The 16,490-nt window shown below is 40.6% G+C and overlaps 1 protein-coding gene across 1 annotated transcript in view; it reads right to left on the reverse strand.

The window, feature by feature from the left end:
* Positions 1-1,115: 1,115 nt before the first annotated feature.
* Positions 1,116-16,490, reverse strand: part of LOC137284405 (cadherin-related family member 1-like) — a 30,544-nt gene continuing 15,169 nt past the window's right edge. Inside the window, exons 9-25 of the mRNA XM_067816198.1 lie at positions 14,497-14,616; positions 13,907-13,985; positions 13,684-13,805; positions 13,128-13,322; positions 12,467-12,622; positions 10,591-10,755; positions 9,902-9,966; positions 8,967-9,012; positions 8,538-8,730; positions 7,665-7,888; positions 5,884-5,911; positions 5,028-5,147; positions 4,112-4,222; positions 2,782-2,892; positions 1,880-1,996; positions 1,511-1,621; positions 1,116-1,294 (exon numbers count right to left, since the gene is read on the reverse strand). Coding sequence (XP_067672299.1) covers positions 1,116-1,294; positions 1,511-1,621; positions 1,880-1,996; positions 2,782-2,892; positions 4,112-4,222; positions 5,028-5,147; positions 5,884-5,911; positions 7,665-7,888; positions 8,538-8,730; positions 8,967-9,012; positions 9,902-9,966; positions 10,591-10,755; positions 12,467-12,622; positions 13,128-13,322; positions 13,684-13,805; positions 13,907-13,985; positions 14,497-14,616 — 2,142 coding nt within the window. The remainder of the gene's footprint in view (positions 1,295-1,510; positions 1,622-1,879; positions 1,997-2,781; positions 2,893-4,111; positions 4,223-5,027; positions 5,148-5,883; positions 5,912-7,664; positions 7,889-8,537; positions 8,731-8,966; positions 9,013-9,901; positions 9,967-10,590; positions 10,756-12,466; positions 12,623-13,127; positions 13,323-13,683; positions 13,806-13,906; positions 13,986-14,496; positions 14,617-16,490) is intronic.

A 16,490-nucleotide genomic window follows, 5' to 3' on the forward strand; every position in this document is an offset into this window, starting at 1 on the left:
CTGTGTCCACCATGTTTCTTGCAGGTGGCTCAGGGATTACAGTTAATTGAAACGTCGCGGGGTGGGATGTATTATTGCAAATATCAATCACAGACCAAACTGACAATGTTACCGCTTAATTCTGGTTCTGGCGTTGGCATCGTTCCGTCTATTCCCAGACAGATTCGATTGGTAGACATATGATGAAACAGCCGACCATATCAATTCATCATATGTACTTTGCTCCAAAGTCTTTTACTTTACAACTCAACAAAATGTTGGCGGCGTCATACTGCTGCAGCGTGAAGACACGTCCCCGAGTTTCAAATGACGATTACGTACAGCATTTGGGGATTTTACGTTCGCTTTCCGACATCATGCATATTTCACACACAGCCGCCTTTGTACAAAGAGATACCTTTCTCAGTGCTGAGATCGTGGTGTCATCCATTGTATTAAGCTTCCACTCCCAATCTGATCCCAGGTAAACTCTTGCACAATCACATGAGCAGTCAATATGGAACTAGTATACAGTCCAAATGTTGCCAGGTTCATTTGCTGTTGTTTCTGGTTTTCAAAGAACTTGTTTTCTTATTTACGTACTGGGAAACCAGTAGGTTCAAGATATGCTGACCAGTGCAAATGATCATGCTTCATGGCACAGTATAACAAGGGCCTCCAGTGACGTTCTTACGCTCATGTGTAAGTCATGTATGTGACGATGGAAACTGTTGTCCATGTTTGTAGCATTTACCCTTTATATGAAAAGATATTTACTATTGGATATACTATTCCATGTTTTGAGATACAGTACACATGTGTTCCCTCCATGTTATAATGTACGCTCACCATTTCGCGAACACGTGTTCTCGCCAGCATCTAGTTTTGGTTTGTATGGACAGAATTGCATATGCACTCTGCATGTGGTCAGATAATGATCGTCTGTGTGGGAAGGGCTATTTTACTGACGCATACACACGCACATACGCATCCCATACCGGATATCTAAGATGAAACGATAAAAAAGTGAAGAGTACATGCCATTGGGTATTTACTTTGGCTTTATTAGTTTCTGTCACAAGTGTTCACTCAATTTGTAGTAGTAAGTAAAACGTTATATCCTGCTTCAGATAACGTCAGCCAATGATGGGCATGCCTTGGGTGCACGTGTCACACATTTTACAGTACCGAGGGCAGTAGTGACAGGCCGTAGTCGGTTCTGAGCAGACATTGAGCGATGCCTGTAGAGAGGCACAGTCGGCTTTGGGATGATCCGCACACTGACTTGGGGTTGATACTACTCCGGGCACATGATCTGTCGAAAGGCGTTTATATTATGATATCAGCAAAATCAAGGCTAGTTCAAATAGTGTTTGTCTTTGAAAATAAAAGTTTTCGTAATATCAGTAGGTAATATGTTACGCTACCTTTAGCAACATTCAAACAATATGTAGCTATGTGAAGAATCAAACCCAGATCTTCAGCCTGACCACAGAGTGAATAAAGGAACAATGGCAAAAGCTATACATACGACACAATCCTCCTTGTAGATGGTAACCTTGGAAACAGCGTACACAATGTGAAGATGAGGAGGAGGCGTTACACTCTGCTACCTGACATCCCGCATCGGGAAGAGGACAGACTGACAGAGAAGAATACATTTCTGATGAACCCCGGTTTGATTCGTTTCTAAATTCTTATCTTTTTGAAAGACTAACGAGAGTCAAGAACTGAATACCCTGTCGGGTCTTGCTCTTTACTGGACTTCAATAAGGACGTCACTTTGAATTCCGTGTCATTTGTCCCTTAGCAACACACATGAACGCAATGTAAAGCTTAATGTTTTCCTTCATTTGACACACTTATGAGCATCAACCCTAGAGATTGAGAAACAGTTTACCATCACAAGCTGTTCCGCTGATGAAGAAGCCAGGGGCACACTTCCGGCACCAATGTTTGAAGCAGCCGTCTCTGGCAACGTCTACACAGTCAGGGATCAGGATCGTGGACGGACAGGCTGACAGATAAGAAGTACTGTCATGATGAACATCCAAATATTTCAGAACTGAACTGGTTTTATCATGCTGATCGGGGACGGCGGAAACGCTAGTAAACGTTGCAGGATCATATTCACCAATCTTATCTGATACCTATTTCCGAAAATGTTTGTTATATTAAAAAACGGTGTGGGCGAATTTCTCCAAGGAGATATTGCAAAAGAATTTGATTTTCTCAATACATTCAATTCCCTTCACGGCTATTTTCCCATTTGCCTTAAACGGAAAATGTTTCTCAGGAGGGTCAAGACTATTTATTCTTTTGCACTGTCGGTCTGTATCTATATATTCCATTACCACCCTTTACCAAAACCAATAACCCAGCCCATAAACCAATTCAATTTCAAATTGACTGGATCCGAAATCACCTGTTTTATTGTCCCCTTTAAAGACTCAAACTACGAGGTGGTGAGAGAAGACTGTTTAGCATTAGCATTAGCATTAATTGCAATAATTGAAATAATTGTATTGAAGCACGGTCAAACTGCGGGAGTATACTTTGACACTCATAAGGTAGTCAAATGTATCGTCATCTAATTAGTGTACCGCATGAATGGATTAACGAGATTCCCACAGTCCCTGTCTACTGTAATATATATATATATATATATATATATATATATATATATATATATATATATATATATATATATATATATATATATATATATATATATCCCAGTATACTATGGCATAATTTTTCACTCATTAATAATAATATGAACGCAAGAAAAACGTGTCTGACCTGTACATTCGTTGTTAAAGAAGAAGAACCCGTTTTTACATTTCGTGCAGGTCACTTGCTGAGGATCTGTACACTCGAATTGTTGGCAGTCAGGTCCTGTTTGAGGGCATTCTGGAAGATGGACGTAAAATATGTCAAAGGAATTATGCAATGTACTTGTGTTGTTAGTATGGCATGGCACTGGTGGAAACAGGAAGAAACACATATATAGCAAACCTTTATAGCATTATCAATTGTACAAAAAGGTAATGCTCTGAAATGCTCTGGTTTGGTTAGATAGCTCCGACGGAATTCTTATTACTGAACCCTGTTATGCTGCAAATCAAACCTAGCTATTTCGCAAACAGATTTAGTTTTGACCATCGTAATTTCTGTAGTTCCAAATACATGTATCTGTAGTTCCAAATACATGTAGCATCAGCAAAACCATCAGACTGGATGTTTCGGTCCGTTGATGTCTTGATTCTCTGGTTTGAATACAACCGGAAGTATTCATTTCACTTTAACTATGTGATGGAGCGAATCTTCTATCCTTGCTGCCACCTACTGCAAACATGGTGCTTGTTTAATGCCACAAGCAGCAACTCCATTATAAGCGCGGCGGTCTGTAAATAACCAAGTTTGGACCAGACAAACCAGTAGTCAACAACATCATTATCGACCTGCGGAACTGGGATACCATGACAAGTTCAGTTTGCTTAAGACCAATTTCGTCTTCACGGATCTTCACTTCAAATTGATTCAGGTGGTAACAATAAAGCAAGACATGCCTACATTTACCGTGAACACACTGTGTCATCACTGCATTTCAGCAGCCCGTTCACATTTCTTCCACAGCTATTTCACCCTTTTATGCCAGATGGAATAAGTAACTACTGGGTTATCCTTTGCACTGACGTTACAACCAAACACCCTTGTGTCGAAGTGATCTAAGTAAAGTATTCGTGTAATCTCTTTTTCGACACAACAGAAAAGAACGAGGAATAAGGAAAATATTTACTCAGGTAACAAACAATTCCGTCGATTCAACAGAATGTTGGGCTCATGAAAGACGCAATGGGTGTATGACTATACGCATTTACAAGTTGAGGGACGTTGTATGGGTTGTATGTGTGTGTGTGAGAGAGAGAGAGAGAGAGAGAGTGTGTGTGTGTGTGTGTGTGAGAGAGAGAGAGAGAGGGAGAGAACGAGAGTTTTGATATATTGAGAGAAAGAGGTGGAAACTTGTCACACATAAATACCTTCTGTTCATGGTTCATTAACATTCTGATGTGCAAACCCCTGGCGTTTCATTGAACAAAACTATCACTTCATATGACGATGCCCTCACCTGTGCAGGTGTTCCCTGTGAGGTAGAAGCCCGGATAACAGCTGGTGCAGCGCACGTCGTTGAAGGAAGAGCAGATCAGATCACGGCATCCAGCATGGGGGCGCGGGCATACTGTTTCATAATATGAAAGTCCTCAAGAACGGACGGAAATGTATCTCAGATGTTTGATTACATGTCCAATAATATAATGATATGTAAATTCTGTTTTGACCATTCAAACAAGATGGGAAGATTTGCCCTTTACACTCATAAAATGTGAAACAGATACATGCGTCCTGTCAACATTAGCCAACACATCAAACAGAAACCACCTGGGAACCACGAATCAGGGACCCGAACCACCGAACACTTTGTGGATCGAGACCTTGATTCGTATCTTGCACACCGAACGTCTACCACATTCGATGTGTTTACCTACTGCCCGGAAGTGTTCGGTGAATCCAGCAATGCTTCCGTCCAGTTTGTAAATGCACTGTTTCAAACATTCTGCTGTGATGTTATGTGGATCTTATGTACACTGTTCCGCCATTCTGCTGTGGAGGTATCTGATGTTATCTACACTTTTGCAACCAGGCCACTGTGTATTTATTTAGATGTTGTAGTATTTTCTCATGCTACCTACACTGTTTCACCCACTTTAGTGTGGTGTTACCTGATGTTACCTACACAATTGCAACAAGTCTACTGTGGTGTTATCTGATGTTACCTGCGCTGTTATATCCAGTCCACTGTGGTGTTATCTGATGTTAAGTACACTGTTTCAACCAGTCTACTGTGGTGTTATCTGATTTTACTTACGCAAACAAAAATATATAGACGCCTCATTCGTTTGAATTCCATCAACCACTACGACTGATTTATTGATGTTACGGTATCCTGGATCTAATAATAACACATCGGTGTATTCTTAACCTACCCTCACAAGCAGCATCTTCTTGGAAAAATCCCTGCTCGCACCTGACGCATCTCCTGAAGAGGCAGCTGGCTGAGGTATCCTCCTCTTCACAGTGTAGAATAGGAGTGTGTGGTGGACATGCTGAATCAAAAATCTCTTTCAGACACAAATCGAGCGACGGGATAACCTAGTGCTCCAGTTCGATTCTCTACATGGTTACAATACTTCAGGCTATTTCTGATGTCCCCCGCCATCATATTGCTGGAGCATTGGTCAAAGCAGGATAAAACTAAAGTCGCTGACTCATCTATTTTCGTCTACAATGACTTTTATCGAAGCTACAATCTGTTTAAACTGACCCCTGCACTGTCCATGGTCGAGAGTATGGCCTCCCCGACACAGCACGCAGGTAGGGTGAGCAGGATTGTCACATCTGGCCAACTCGCAGTCTGTGATGTTGTGACGGCAATCTGGAAATAGAAAGAAACAAAAAGAATGATATCAAGAAACGGACATATTCTATCAACCCACATACGTTCATCATAGTTTAATGACTTTGTGCTATGTGAAAATAACGTCAATGTCTGAGAATAACCAGTCTCGGTTACACATGCACACCGAGCAGATTCCACTTGACGTGACAGAGCCATATAGAGCTATATATAAAACAACATGAAATCAACAGACATATTCCTTCTTGAAAGGAGAAAGTGGTGCAGCGTCGTGTTTAAGCTGTCGCTCGTTACACCAAAGAACCTAGTTCGAACTCAATCGGAATTAGTTTTTAGCAATATCACATTCAGTTCTATCTATCTACCAGTTGAAATTCTGTCTCTTTACCCAATCCATGACAATTTGCATTTCCAGAATAATTTACCTGTTTCTCTACACGTTCGCCCAGCTGTCTGTAAGAAAAAGACTGCATATTATAATGTGGCAGTGTTGTTTCGTCGGTTTTTATCTGTTTGTTTTGTTTTTTGGGGGTGTTTATATGTTTTGTTTTGTTGTTTTGTTTGTTTTTTTTTGTTTTTTGGTTTTTGTTTGTTTTTTGTTATATTTTTCATTGTTTTGTTTTTTTGCTTGTTTGTTTTTTATTTTTCTTGTCAGGATTTTTAATAGTAGACTTGAACCAGAAGGCTTACATTTATGTGATTTCTTTTTTCCGAAACTTGCGTTTCTTTTACTGTTCAGTATACACCTTTCGTTACAATCCAGGTGTGATCATTCGCTTGTTTTTACTATATTTAGATTGGGAGTCAAAAGTAATATAGAAGTTTCTAGAACCTATGAACTAATACAACATGGAGTTCCTTGACGGCATTTAGACACGCGCATCTACGTCTCATCTCATCTCATCTCATCTCATCTCAAGACCAGTAGTCTGGAAAGACCGTTATTGGTCAGTACGCATACCGCTATTGTTGCCTTGAGCATATTATTGTCACCTATACCATTACAGAAAAAGTAAGTCATATTCCATTCTGAGAGGATACCACTCGCCAATGACAATTCACATGAGAAAAAGTTATGTATTACCATACAGATGAGACATTTCCAAAGGAAGAGAATAAATTGTCACAATTTCCCTTAATTTCTCCTCACCATTTGTTCCCCCGTGGCTTCATCATTTACAAGGTGTTGTAAATTCAGTATTAATTTTCAGTGGTAAACTTCATCACATTCGCCACTGCTATTTTACATCCCATTGCCTTTGTAAATGGCTTTGAATTATGTACAGTCAGTCTGTTGTGTATCGCCATCACCAGTAATCTGTATCAGTATGAATTAATTTGTATACCCAGGTAAGTTTAAAATACGATAGATGATTCATGCACTTTTCTTGATTGTAATTGGTTTGACATCTACTTCTTTTACGTACATATTTCTGGAAAAATGGCATATAAATAATCTATACACATTCTTGAAATCATGTAGGGGAACCTGAACATTCAATGTATATACAAAGTATAAGCTTAAAAAACTTTCAAAGACAGAGATTTTATGAACTCGTCAATATATCAACGCTGTAGCCTAATACACGTGCATGGAGTGTTATTCTTCATTCTAACGGTTTTCAAGAAGGTCGATGAATCACCGTGGACCATTAATTTTGAAAATCATCTTGCATCACACAGCTGCTAGTATTTGTTTCAAGGGCGATTACCGTCCATCAGACTCTCAAAGCATTCATTACCATCATATCAACATTAATTGACGCCGATATAACTCCCATATTTTCATGCAGATATGAAATATGATATACAGGATATTATATGGGTGCCCATGTAATACTATGTTCACGGCACGAGTGCCTAACGGTTGGCATTTCCCGTGCTAGAGTGAGGAATATATCGATAATCAGGCACGAGTGTCGTTTACATGGTATGACATGAGCACGAATATCATGTTCCGTTTATTAGATAAACCGTCAAATCAACCGAAATCTACTTTCAAATATAGGCTGGCTACCCGTCGTTGTCATATGCACAACGTAAGGTCACAATGGAAACGTGGCATTGTACATGACGTCACGTCACCGTGACAAAAGCACAATTGTGTCCTAGGGCATCGTGTGATAACCCGATATCTTCGCCCTCATAGGTAATAAATAAGGATATGACATATGATATATATCCAGATATGACACATGATACCCACCAGGAGACTAATTGTAACGTTAACGTCTGAGTAGAGTGGAGGTGTACCAGCGTCCGTGGCTCGAACCAATACAGCAACCTGGCTAGTGTCGCTGTTCATGAAAGGAGACACCACAGAGAAGACACCGGTCACACCATCCACGGCGAAGTGGTAGTCGAGGCCCATGGGGTATGTCCGGCTGATGTTGTACCTCACCAGGGCATTGACACCTATATCAGCGTCTGGCCTGAAGTGGATAAGGTTAATATGTGTATACTACTAGCATTGGTGTTAGTCTGTTTACATTGTAATTGAAAATGGACATGGTTTTTAAACGTTAACTTTGAGAAAAACATTTTGAATGAAAAACATTTTTTTTCAAATTTGTTATATCATATAGATGGTATTTCTTTGCAGATATATCTTTTTGAATAAGTTTAAATTTTTTTGTTATCGCCGGACAGAAATAGGCTTAGTACCTTACAGAGTACTGCTATACCAGTTTCGTGAAGAAACTAATGTGATAATGTCATCACGCAGGTAATGTCATCATGGTTAAGGTATAAAAACGTAATCAGCGTGAAATTTCTATTGAGAAAAATGTTCCTTTTGCATCCAAGTATTCACGTTTAGTACAGACGTATGTTGGCAGGAACTAAAAAGGTGTCTTGGGTGCCGTTGTTCAGAGCGATTTTAACATTAAGGTGACCGTACCTCCCATACGGTTACATAGGCTTAAGGTAGTCTTAGCGCTAAGGTTGTTTTGTTCACACAGGTTAACGTTACTACAGTCGGTTACTGGAAGATGTATCAACAAGTACATGTGAAAACAAAATAGTGTTTGTTTCAAACTTTTTGAACGAACAGCTAACGTGAGCCTCGCATTTGTTAAACTCACCGACACAGTGATGGGCCTGCTAAAGGAGGTTTCATTTGCTTTCAAATACCCGTCGTAATCTCTTTGAAATACCGGTGCATTGTCGTTGACGTCCGTGATATTGATAGTGAGCTGAGCGGTGTCCTTCAACCCCCCGGAGTCTGTTGCCTCCACGGATATGTAGTACACAGACCTTCTCTCTCTGTCCAGCTGATAAGAGTGAGGGAGTGAGTTAAATTCGCAGTGGCAGTATTCCAGTCATTTCGTGACTTAAATAGTTATAAATTCATAAGAAATGCACAAAATTTAACAACCTGTCAACGGAGAACAGTAAAACGAACCAGTATATCACAGTATCAAGAAAATAGTAGATATATCTACAATAGGATTTCAAATACAAGGACAACATGAAATAAAAAAGAGCTAAATCGCCAACAACTGACCACATGATAAGGGGCCAAAGTCACCACGCCAGAGGAATTTATGGAGAACCTGGAACAGAGATGTCACAGAAACGAACATGTTCAGATGGTATTTGTAGAATACTATGATGCTTATGTGTACTCCAAATAAGAAAAAGAAATGTATGGGCGTTTTCGGCATTTCATTTCGATATATTTTGACAGCAGCCGTCATTCGTCATATGTATGAATCCCCTTGATCATGCATGTCGTGGTTGTTTGTGCACTGCGCGCAAACGCATCTCTAAATGTGTTTCTAAGCGTTTGTCATAGAAAATGAAAACGATATTTGACTAGTGCACGTAGATTTTTTTCCACGTAATACAGGTGAAATGTGTCGTATTTCATTACTCAATTTCCGACGTAAACGAAGTAAAATAAATGGCAAGGTTGAATGCCAATGATCGAAATATCACCATTCGACGTTTAAACATTCCACACATCACAATCCCAGTCTGCCGTTGCAAGACACTTCAACGTCCACCACAGCAGTACCCACGCAAAATCGTCAAGGAAGTAGATCGCTAAGAGTGGCCACTCCTGCTCAGGACCAATTCAACCGGATGTTTTACTCAAGTGACCGATTTGCTACAGCAACTGACACTGCAGGGCACGTGCCTGATCTTCGAAGAATTCGAAGGAGGAACAGCGAAAAATTCCCCGTCCGAATTCTTGTGTAAACCCTTCCATTGTATAACAGTGTACACACCTGAACGTTCCTTCACACATGTGCGTGGACTGAATTAATACTGACAGTGACAACAATACATATGTTCGTCAGTGTGCTGAAGACACAAGAGATCAGGAGACACAAATATCAAGACGAGCAAGAGATTAGGAGACACAACATTTTGGGGAGTAACAATGAAGGTATGTGTTCAACACTCTGTGTTCAAACACACAATTACATGTATACTTACATTCCGCTGGCATCCCGTAGTGCATAAGTTACAGTTCCGAAGTTTGGCAGATCGTTGTCTATAGCCTGCAAAGAGTAACTTTTAAAGAAGCAACTCAGATATTTATCACAGTATTTATATTCTTCAGCGTTTCGCGTTACAGAACATAACCCAGAATCCACAACCTGACAGGTTCCTGGCGGTAGTTTTCGAATTTGCACGTGTCTTTCGTGCACTTAAGAAGTCCGTGGAAAAAAGCGGCATCAAACGAGCCCTTTAGAAAGTATGGGTCTAAAGCGAGAATGATCACCAAAGTCATTGTTTAGACTTCGACGGACCCGAAAAACACAAATTTGGAAGAACGTGCTTGCAGTATGTGCTATACGTCCTGCCAGACGAAAATTCTGACTTTACGTCACCAACATGTTTCATTGTTACAAATACTTTGACGGTGATGACAGATGTGGAGTCGATGCTGCAGGCAGTGTGTCTGAAGTTACATGTAACATGGTTACAAATACCTTGACGGTGATGACAGGTGTGGACGCTGCTATCCTCCCGGACAGATGCTGTAGACAGTGTGTGTGAAGTTAAATGTTACGTTGTTATAAATACTTGACGGTGATGACAGATGTTGAGACGATGCTACCCTCCTGGACAGATGCTGTAGGCAGTGTGTGTGAAGTTAAATGTTACGTTGTTACAAGTACCTTGATGGTGATGATAGGTGTGGCAACGCTGCTATCCTCCCGGACAGAAGCGCTGTATTCCGACATGTTAAACTTGGGACTGTTGTCATTCTGATTTGTTATATCCAGTAGAATGGTGGTTGTGGCACTGTATCTCTCTGGTGTGGAGGTTTCTTTGGCCCAAATCTGGATAATTACAAGGTAAAGATGAAGTGCTCAAAGAATAACGCTATTTTAGAATCATAATATTGTATTGGAGCTTCATAATATCCTGGACGAATGCAACACAGCAATAAACAGATTTTCACCCACTCCACTATCATGTCAAGGAAGCAACGTACATCTCTAAGCGATACTTCTAAATATCAAGTCTATTATATTGTCTAGGAAAGAACGAAGCGCCAGTCAACACTCATCATAATGTTTAATAATGAATAATAATTAAAACCCGTTAGAAACATCAATACGTTATCTCTGTATAAAGTACAATAATCCGAGGCCTATCTATCATGAAGCGGTAGATAATGCATTGTCTTACATGGTTCTCCGCCCTTAACTGTTTCAATGTTTCATCACCATCCCAATGCTGAGCGTGAGAGCTAATTTATTGTTCCTTCACAAGATTTGAATACTAATGTAGTGTGGCCAGGAATAACTGAGAATTTTAGGAATATGTTTAATTGGATTTCTAGTATCAACAGCCTTGACCAGCTATCAAGTGAATGATTTCATTCATGAGAGACAACTCCGTTAATCCGTTTGCATTAGTTTGTGATGAGTTATCCCCCTTTGTTTACTTGCTAGCAGATGACCTTTCCAGTGATCCTCAGTATGGATGATTTAGAGAAGTTTATTTTAGAGCATTATAACAAGGACATCAGATCAGCTAAAGTGATTTCAAGTAGAACAGGCATCCCTTTGTCCACTGTTTATCGTGTTTTGACAAAATATTGCAAATGGATATGACACTGAGCACCAGGGAGGCACAGGCAGACCCAGAAAATTGACTATACGTGCCAGGAGGTGGCTTGGTATTCTTGTTTCTATAAAACAATCAAACTTAAGGCCGGATATGATTGATAGAGGATCTCTGCCTCTGTCACGAGACAAGTAGAACTGAGCTGTGTAAGGCAGAAAAGTCGAGGGATTCCAATCACCGATCATGAAACCTGTACAAGAGGAGAAAAAGTTGAATTGGTGCTTACAGCATAGAAATTTTAACTTGGACAATGTGATTTTCTCAAATGAAAGTTCTGTGTGGCTGTTTCCTAATATACTGAAATTCTGGACTAAACAAATCGAAAAACCTTTGTATCAGCGCCCAAAGTAGAGTCCACAATTTAACATTTGAGGTGGCATATCGGTGTTAGGGACAATGCCCCCTTGTGTATTAGAACGGAATATGAACAATGAACGGTACACATATTCTCGAGGGACATTTACGTCTATCTGCTCAGGTGTTCTATTTTTATTTTTCCAGCAGGATAGCGACCCAAAAACTTGTTCACAGGCCTGGTCTCGGACCCAAAATATGACTTTTTTAAATTGACCAAGCTATAGCCCTGACCTAAATTCAAAAGAAAATGTTTGGGGACTTATGACGGAAAGTGTCAACAAGAAACATCTGACAAATATTGCTGAAATGAAAGAATAAGTGGTCCGATATTGGGACCGCATGGACCAGGATTTTCAATCTTCTTTGATGAGTAGTATGCCCATCCGCATTGAAGCCTGTGCATTGCTGCCCATGGTGACTTAACGAAATACCAACTGTTCACCTGTCTTTGAATCTGGAGTTATGCTCTTAGTGCAAAAGTTACAATCTTTAAATTCTCAATAATTTCTGGTCATACTATAAAGACACCTAAGGTTTATATGACTAGCTGATGTGATTTACCGCCAGTGTAATATTCTGTCTCTGCTCATAATCCAAGGCGGCGTTATCCTTCACTCTGATCAGCAGATTTGCTGACCCCTGGACAGTGGGCGGGACAATCTCAAAGTACATCGATGAATATGAATCCAGTGTCAGCGATAGCTTGGCGTTGTCTCCCTTAACGAAAAGAAATATGCTTGACAATATTAAGATCCAGCAGCGATCATACATTTACGGTCTACTGGTGTGAATTCTCTGCAACTGGAACCTGTTAACTCCAATGTTCTTGATTCATTAATGCAACCATTGTTTATATATAATTAAGAAAAAGAAAACGTCCAGTTTGTGTCAGTTATGGCATTTCATGTTTCTTTGAGTATTGTTTAACGCCGTTGTTTTACACACGGTCACAGGCGGGCTCTATCTCGGCACCTCAGACTCTGTGATCACAACATACCACCGTCCACCATCACCCACAGATTTTCTGCTCTGTGATCATTACAGGGTTTCATACTACTTCGTTCTGAAAGTTTGTCAAGACATTTGTAGCTTACGACTTCACATAATGAAACACTGACACTGATGTGGACGATCGAACGAGCTATTGAGGATGTTTCATGTCCAGTCCAGTTCACTATACGTAGAACACATATAGGCATTGTGACTCATAATGTCTCCAAACCTGGTCCAAATCCTCCACGTGTACAGGTTGTGTCGTGAAGGTGATGGGTATCCCTGCCGGCATGTTTTCCTGGATGGTAGCCTCATAGTAAGTTCTGTTGAACGTAGGAGAGTTGTCGTTCCTGTCCTGGATGGTCACGGTCACCGTGTCGTTGGCAGTAGCACCGAATGTACCCGAGGACGTAATCTCCACAGCCTTGAACACAGAGATACATGTTTTTTCCACGTTGTCTCATTAAGTCGGTACAGGTGAAGACATAAAACATGTCCCCGAATATACCGAAACAGAGACTCGAAACCAGTTTCCCGGTGTAAATGCTACTTACCATCCCCGAGGCTGTGTGAGACAACGCAATAGAGTAGTAAAATATACATATACCAAGCCCAAGTATATGGGCTTCTTTTTGCCATAGTGACGTGGACTCAAAGGAAGGCAACCTCAATGCAAATATCACGTCTTTTCCTGTTGGCCGCTAAAGATCAGACCGAAGCATCTGTTCCATGCAGGCATTATAATTACCAAATACGATATAATTATTTATGACTTAGGTTATCACCTGGACATTGATAACACATATCCCGTTGTTCTGGACGGCTGTCCCGCTGTCTCTGTCCGCATCCTTGACCAGGTCAATGGTTCCACTTGTTTGATTGATGTTGAAATAACCAGGACATGTCCCTACAATATATAGGGAACATCACTACATCTACACTGCACGAGGATACCTTTATTAACAAGTGCCTTTACCTCATCTACTGCGAAGTATGAAACATAAGTACCAGCTGTGATCCTGTAGTTGATGTTGTTGGGATTGCCTCTGTCCCCGTCAAGAGCCGAGATGGTCATGACTGCGCTGTTCTGAAAACAGTATTCATTGATAACGTTATTTCTTATACCGTTTAGGGCTGGGACGGGTCCCATTCGTCACCACTCGCCCGTTTCCGTAACCTACAAGAAGATTCGGCTTGTCCAGGAATAACACGACTTGGTCACGAATGGGACGGGTCAATATTTTCTACCCGAGTACTCCGCCCCTATTATCCTACCCTACACAGATACCCGATACGTTAATTCCTGACATCATATTTGTAACAGCTGACTGTACGTAAAGTATAAATATTCAGAGAAAATGTAACCTTGTAATTATAAAAGAATAACATATTACATTGTTTAATCTATAAGTCACATGATCATAACGGGTCGGGGTATTGAGATGGACACCCGGGTCTAACTCAATATCCAGCCGTTCCGGGCATCCAGGTTACCCATCGCACCCCTAATACCGTTCTCTGATATTTGACAATGGTGTTCTCGTCTGGTTATGACAAGCTGTTTAGGAATTACTGACGTACAATACAAACAGGCTCACCATAACATGGTCCTCCCAGATATGAGGTAAGTAAGGTCCTCCAGTAAAGTATGGTGGTCTATCCTGGACATCTGTTACTGTCACACGTAGATCGGCCTCGCTGGTCAGGCCACCCCCGTCCTGGCACGGGAGGAGTGGGTAAGGTACCGTAAGTGTATTATGGTTATAACGTACGTGGGCGCGCGCACGCGCACGCACACAAACATTTTCTAACGGAAAAATGTAACTGCACAAGATAACATTACATAAAATCATTTTTTTTTGAAAAGGTATAAAATACTAAATAAACATGTAGCAATGCTTTTTGCATGAAATTTGATATCACGTATCGCGCTTGAAAATTCGGAAAAAGTAAACGAATTTTAAAAGAACATTACTTCATGATACTTTTAAACCAATGTGAGACCATTAAAAACTCCAGAACGTTGTCCCTGTTATAACGCAACAATATATGTTTATTACTTCAGTCTCTCTGGCGAGTAAATAATGAAACATGTTGGGGGAAAAGGCATTCTGTTTTTATTAGAACTAACTGATATTTATGACTGAACATCTGCAGTGTTTTGGACATCATACATGACGCGTTTTATCGATAACAACAGGTACTTCTTTTGTATGTTCACATGACCTGTCAGAGTTAATTCTTGCTACTTCATCAGATGAAGAAGCAAGTCAAAACAAAGGGTGAATGTATATGTACGCATGAATATTAATTAAGCACCACCCATTTTAGTGCTATACGATTGTGTTTAACACAACACACTCGTCATTTATGATATGGAAACCAAACACACGGTTATGAATTCGTTAACTGAACTGATCAATTGGGTCGAGATCAGGGCTTCTCGCAGGCCAAGGTAGTCTGTCAACTGCGTTGTTCTGCAAGTATGTGATAACAGCTCTGGAACGATGAGGCCTAGCATTATCGTCCATAAATACTGGCCGACTGGCGAGGAGGTGGTTATCAAAATGCGGGACAACAGCAGCTTCCAGTACTTCCTGTTGGTATCTCTGACCATTGAGTGTCCCTTGAATGGGAATAAGATTCAGCTTGCAGTCATAGGAGATTCACCCCCGCACTATTACATAGCATGGATTATCCGCTGTTGATAAGTTTCATTACTCCTTCTCCAAGCTCAGTAACACGAAGAAGAAATACGGCTTTCAACGGACCAAATGGATCCTGCGTCATGTTCTCAGATTGTGGTTTTGCCGTTGATTACACCACGCCAAACGTTGAGCTTTGATCAGTGAGTAAGGGACGTCTGACTGGACGACGTGCAGGGACCTGAGCCTCCTTCGAATGATGAGAGACGAACACCAACTCTCCATTGTTCTTTGAGATCTTTGGCATTGGTCATCAACCTGCGTCTCACTAGGCGAACTAGGGCACGGTCATCATGGGGAGTGGTCTTTCTAGGTCTTCCTGATCGTAGACGATCCTTGACGTAACCTGTGGCCGCATGTATCCTTACAAGGCGACTAATATTGATATTCAATCTGGACCCAATGCTGCGATAGGACAAACCAGCTTCATGCATACCAATAATCTGCCATCTGGTATTTTCAGAAAGCCTACGCCTCGGCATGTCCCAAAAAGTTCAATTTCAGCACTATTCACTTATTGATGCGTCGATAAGAAAGCAATGTGAATACTTCATTTCACCTTTTATACAGTCCCTTGTACCATGACAGAACTTCAGCATGAAAAACACGCATTGGAGTCAGCACATGAATTTCATGCTAACTGCATGTGTAAATAAATGTGACTGGTTGACTTCTCCGTTTTGATCCATTTTTGTTACAATCGACAATTATTTTTGGGGGTGCTTAATTAATGCACATGTGGATAGATTAAAATTTGTATACACAATGCAAGGAGGAAGAATGTACAAAAAATAACAAAATAATTACGAAGCGAATGTATTCGGTTTAATGTATAGTAATGACAAAGCCAAGAGTGGAGATGGGGTGTGTTGATGTAATAGATAAGA

Source organism: Haliotis asinina, chromosome 5 (assembly GCF_037392515.1).
Source record: "Haliotis asinina isolate JCU_RB_2024 chromosome 5, JCU_Hal_asi_v2, whole genome shotgun sequence".
NCBI lineage: Eukaryota > Metazoa > Mollusca > Gastropoda > Lepetellida > Haliotidae > Haliotis > Haliotis asinina.